The 6,208-nt window shown below is 30.4% G+C and overlaps 1 protein-coding gene across 1 annotated transcript; it reads right to left on the reverse strand.

Moving 5' to 3' along the window:
* Positions 1 to 515: 515 nt before the first annotated feature.
* Positions 516 to 5,971, reverse strand: LOC110725969 (expansin-A4-like). The gene is made up of 3 exons (XM_021905447.1): positions 5,347 to 5,971; positions 4,233 to 4,551; positions 516 to 1,317 (listed from the first exon to the last, which is right to left on the reverse strand). Exons 1-3 carry the CDS (start codon positions 5,507 to 5,509, stop codon positions 1,005 to 1,007), a joined length of 795 nt encoding a protein of 264 aa, XP_021761139.1. The 5' UTR covers positions 5,510 to 5,971; the 3' UTR covers positions 516 to 1,004.
* Between the last annotated feature and the right edge of the window lie 237 nt (positions 5,972 to 6,208).

The following is a 6,208-nucleotide window of genomic DNA, read 5'->3' on the forward strand; positions in this document are numbered from 1 at the left end:
AGAAGCGAACATGTAACCTCCAAAATACAAAGGTCAAACATTTCCCATCTCAACCAACTTTGATTAACGTTTTAAATTTCATATAATTAATATTATATATCCCTTTAATATATTAGTTTATTAGAGGTTATATTTTTTATTTATATTTCACAAGATTAGAAAATAAATACATACGAGGTAAAAAAAAAAAACCCCAATAACACCCAAGACAACGGTCGAACCACACAATAACTATACAAACAGTAGGACATAATTTTATATCAAATTAAAGAAGTATAAACTAGCAATCCGCGGCATCGCCCGAGCCACACACTAATTTTATATCAAATCGTTATAAATAATATGAAACGGAGTACTATGCATTTGATTGGACCTGATCGTGTCTAAACGGTACTTGTGTAATATCTTAGTCAACGCAACTGCCGAGAGAGTAACATTAGGATGCATCATTATTACGATGCATCATTATTACGTGCAGTGTGTTATTATTTGAAAAAGAATCTAGATAGACTTGTTGGTAAACTAACCATTCAGTTTAAAAGGAAGTAACAATGAACAACAACTTTATTTATTTGATACACTAACAATAATCACTAGTAAACATTGAAATACAATACAATACACTTATACGTTTTATATATGGAGTATAAAATAATAATAATAATAAAAAGAGTAAACTGCGGGTTACGTTTTGATTTTGTCATTTGCAACCGCTTCAGCCACTATAAAACAAGCATATTTAGTTACCATTTTGACAGACAATAGTAACTAATTAACCCTCACTCAAGATAAGTGATTGAATATATAATATGCTACTATAAATCACCTATATATCTCCACCACTCTATTTTTCTCATGAAAATTAAAGAGAATACAATTAGAGATGGTGAGAAATAAACTAAGAATTGCATGCATATGGAATAATAATTATAATATAATTAAGCTCAGAAAGATGTAATTAATTAATCCATGAGATTAATCATATTCATGGATTAATTAATCAATTAGCGTACTTTGAAGTTCTTGCCAACGTAAGTTTGACCAAATTGCCAGTTAGCTGGTGCCAAGTTCAATGTAGTAGAGGTACGATGGTCACTAGTAGTGACTCGGAAGGAGAGTGCTTGACCAACCAAAACGACGTTGGATTGCCAATTTTGACCCCAATTACGACTCATACTTAACCAATCTGTTTTTGTACCTTTCACTCTTACACGTATGGCATCTCCTGCTCCAGCAACATTTGTGATCAATACTAAATTAAAGTATTGTGAACCGTTCATTGTGAATCTTATTCCTCCCGACTTCCTGCATGGCACCCTATTCACACAAATCCAAACATAAATTATATTTAGAGTTGTCATTGTGTCAAAAATTGATCCAATCTGATTATAATGACTTAACTTTTAATTGATATTGGTTTAGCATGACTCAAAACTAAATACATTGATTGATTATCTTCTTAATTTACTGTGATTATAGTAGTTATTATTTTGTATAATATAATTTTTAAATAAAGTAAAAATTAAGTGAAATTGTCTCAAAAAGAAGTGACAGAAATATCTATAAATAATGCGGTGACTACCTTTTTATTTATTTATTTTTTTAAATAGTGTAATGAAATATGTAATGTTCAGGAGTGAAAAAATATCGATGTAATCAATATTTTTATTCCATTTATTATTTTTAAGTTCCTTCAACATATGTGTGTAAGTAGTATGTGACAAGTTTATTATACAAAAAGTTTTAAAAGTAATCCAATCAAAGAAAGTACGGAGTACTTATTAAGTAATAATTAACTTTTTTTGACAGGATAAGTTCTAATTAACTTGGCTAAACAAAAAGATCCATTTTGTTTTATTTTTTTATTTTATTTCTTCTTTTCTAGAGATGCGAAGGTTGGGGTGTTTATATGTAAATCACTAATCACAGTTTTAATTAATATGCATTTATAAGCTTGAAAAAAAATATATACAATTGAGGAGCATGTTATCATCCATTATTACTTGTTTTAAAACATGTTATTAATTGAAAAAAATCAATAATAATTGAGGTGGGAGCATGATATGACTCACTCCCATGAACGAAGACAGATCCTTCATTATATTATCTGCATGTGACTCACTCGGATTTTTCGCTCATTCCTGCACTTTATTTTCATGCTCTCATATTGCGTCTCTCTCGTGCATCTTCCGCCTTTCACGCACATATATATATTTTTTTCTTATTAGTGAACAAACGTTATATGTGACCTTATTAAATTTGCATATTGTCTATGCGTGTATTTGTTATAAGTTTTACGTGATCCATAGGAGATTTATATCAAAACTGATACATATAAACTGTATGTAGTATAACTTATTTTTAATACACTTTGGGATGAAATAAGAGTATAATCTTTGCTTTTAATTTGTGGTTTTTTGTTATTTTTCAGAAGTGATTTTTTTTTTTTTTCTTTTTATGTTCATTTCTTGACTATACAAAAGTATGGATGATTTACAAAAATATAGCTTTTAAAAAACTTATTTACGGTTTTGCGTTGGAATGAAACTTATTTACGAAAATACAATCCACGTAGCCTCGGTAATACATTTGGGGTAATTTTCTCTTTAGAGACAAACCACTACCTTAAGTAGCAGTTATAGCCTACAACCGCTACTTAAGGTAGCGGATTATCTTTAGTACTCCAAGTAAGATACGAGGTAGCAACTTATAAAGGGTAAAACCGCTATCTTAAGTAGCGGTTTTAGTACATAAACTGCTACTTGAGGTAGCGGTTTTAGTACATAAATCGCTACTTGAGGTAGCGGTTTTACTCTGAAAAATAAAAAACAAAAATAAACTTATCCGAGTCTATGTGGACAGTAGTTCCGTAATTAAGTTTGATTCCGACGCAAAAGTGTAAATAAGTTTTAAAGTAACCATACTTTTGTAAATCATCCCACAAGAGTATAGCTTCGTGCCTTCGCGAATGCTAATAAGAGGGAGAATTGGAGATGGTCCAAATTAATTATTTAAATTAAAATTAATATAATATGGACCTCTTATATTAGTATAAACATAAGAAACCACCTTCCACCTTTCCTTTATTAATTTAAGAAATATGTTATACATATTCTTAAGGACTTCGTTTAAGGACTTCGTATAAGAAGTTAATAATGGAAAAAACAAATGAAAACATACTATTAATTACACTGATTTACGTTTGATTTTATCATGTATTCCAAAAATTAATACCAAATTAAAAAAATATTAAATATTTACTTGTAACCCTGAGCACTATATATAGCATTACCCTTAACTTAATTTAATTTGTACACTCACTGTCTAAAACGATGTTTTTATATGGAGCACTACTCAAGAAGAGTTCTTGTCTTTTAATAACCTTGTTAGAATAGTGATTGAAAACTTTGGATCTTTTCTTGAAGAGGCAATATGTAAGTTATATATCCACCGAAACTTTCTAATGGATTTGCTTTTTTTGAGTAAAAGACAAGGGAATTGGTCAGTTTCTTTGTGATTTACATGGGCTTGGACCATTTACCAATGCAATCAAATATGATCAACTTTGTTATTATCAAGTTAATTTTATATTCTATTTAAGGAGGTCATAATTTAAGAAGGGAAAGATCCATACACCTACAAAGGCCCACTCTCACTTCTCTCAAAAATCATAATGAAAAACTTTAATGTCCAATGAAATGGATGCTAATTAGTGAATAATGATTGATTTTGTTTGTAGTTTACTTATAGACAGTTTCTTAAGTTTTGGAAACACAATTACAAATTACGATATGTTTTTTTTTCTTCCCATTTAATATGATATTCAATATAGTCGAGGTTCATATTGAAATTTAAAAAAACATAGCATGATTTTAAAACTAGAGTTTTTATAAACATAGTATATATACATATATATATATATTTGTTTTGTTTTTGTTTTAACAAAACCATTTGATTACGTTAATTGATTACTAACTATGAAAGTTGGTGAAACCCATGAAAATATGTTTTAACATTTTAGACATTGTTTGTAATCAAAGTGGTGTTTTTATGGTATATAGAGAAGCAGCAAGAGTAATCTAAGACTTTAACCAATTAAACTTGTTATACTGTTAGTATAATAATCCTAGTTAATTCAAAGTGAACTATTATTTAACGATGACAACTTGCAAAAACAAGCACAATACGTAAAACTAACTTTCCTGGTTAGAGAAAGAAAAAACAGGACTCACCGGCGGTAATTCACAGGGATGATTCCGGCTTTGAACTGGGCAAGCTTGCTGAAAATAGGCATGGCGAGGTCAAAATGCTCGCGAGGAGGGTTGCACCAGCCACCATCATCGCTCGACTGAGCATAGTTAGGAGGGCAAAAATTGGTGGCAGTAATAATGATGGAAGGGTTGCCAGGATTACACCACTGTGGATCATTAATACACTTGAGCTCAAAGCATGCACCACATGTTAAACCTTTGTTGAACAATGCTGTGCTTAGTGCTGCAGTACTTGTTCCGTATCCTGCGCTGTATAAGTTTCCATACCCACATGCTCCTCCTGCATTTTATTTTGGGAAACATACATATCAATTATCATAATCAACAATTCTTACAATTTTTTTTTTATTTGAATATGTTATCTTCTCAGATATTACTAGCTAAATGAATTAGTTAATTTCACAAAGCTCATTAATAATAAGAATTTTAGTGTTTGTTTAAGTAGTAACATACGTACACCCACCAATTATTTAGATAGGCAATGCCTGGCCTTCATATATTACTCACATGAATCATTATTACTTATCAATAATTCTAAGTACAAATAGAATAATTATTTGTAATAATTTTACATGTATCCTCAAGTCATAATGACACTTAGACGGCTCTATTCTTTTGAGTTGAAGTAGGTTGAATTAAAATTAACTACAAAAGAACAAAACCTTAGTATACAAGTATAACATAGAATTATGTATAAATGAAGCCTAATGTCATGTAAAAATGATGTGGATTCTTTTTCAAAGAAAATACCCTGACTTCAGTCTAAAGTATACTTTCCTACAAACTTCATACATTCGATTTATTTATCACCTAAACTATGTCTATGTAAAATTCAATAAAAACAAATAACGAACACATATAAGTACGCTAAAAGAGGATTCTTAATTTATCATAATAGCACTAATAGAAGTCAAACTATCGGACTATTTCAAAATGGGGCCTTTGTACAAAAAAGTACGAGTAACGTCTTAAAAACTGAAACAAAACTAAACGACTCATTGATTCAGCAACTTTTGTGTAACCATCAAAAAAGGGATTAAACAGAAAGTATTGATGGATATATATAGTAACATACCCATAGTTCCAGAAGCATCATCGCCGCCATAGAAGGTAGCATGAGCAGGTGTCCACGGCCCACCTTGGTAAACACCTGGAACTCTGCCATTCACGGAGGAAAAAATTGAAAGCAAGGAAATTACGCCGAAACACAACACATTAAACACCCTCATATTGCTCATTAATATCAGCCTATACGCGGGTGGGTGTGTGTAAGAAAAAGATCGACAGAGAAAAATGAGAGGGAAACAAACAGGAAAGAATGGGGTGAAGTAGTGAAATGGGAATAAGGAAGTGGTTAAGATGTGAGTATTTATGGAGTGTAATGTGAGGAATGGTCACAATTCATAGGAACTTACGTACATGGAAACTTATAATAATCTCTTAATTATTGCTTCTACTTCTTTCTTTTTTATATCAATTTTTTTGGGAGAGAATCAAGGAGAGGAGTTGCTGTTGGATTGGCAAATGGGTTATATTTTTTGAATAACATAAATGGGTTCAATAGCTTGAATCTTAAGTATAGCACAATTGGAATGTACTTATTTCTTGTGGTTTATATTATCCATAGCTCGTGTATCATACAACCAGTTGTATCTTACAAGGTAAAACTCGCTTATAAAATTTGTTAATTTGATTTAAATAAACAAAACATAATAATATATCTTCACTCACTTATATATATTTGATCGAGAAAATAATATTCGTTTGAATAGTGAAAACTTTATTTGAGTTAAAATTTTAGAATTATTATTGTTGTTGGGCGTAAATTAGAAGATTACTCTGCGGATTGGTTCGTAATTAGATATAAAGTAAACAAGAGTTAAAGAAGGGTTCAGACCATGTATATTCGTTCTACTAATTAAATGAGCAAAAGTAAA

The sequence above is a fragment of the Chenopodium quinoa genome, unplaced genomic scaffold (assembly GCF_001683475.1).
Source record: "Chenopodium quinoa cultivar QQ74 unplaced genomic scaffold, ASM168347v1, whole genome shotgun sequence".
Classification (NCBI taxonomy): Eukaryota; Viridiplantae; Streptophyta; class Magnoliopsida; order Caryophyllales; family Amaranthaceae; genus Chenopodium; species Chenopodium quinoa.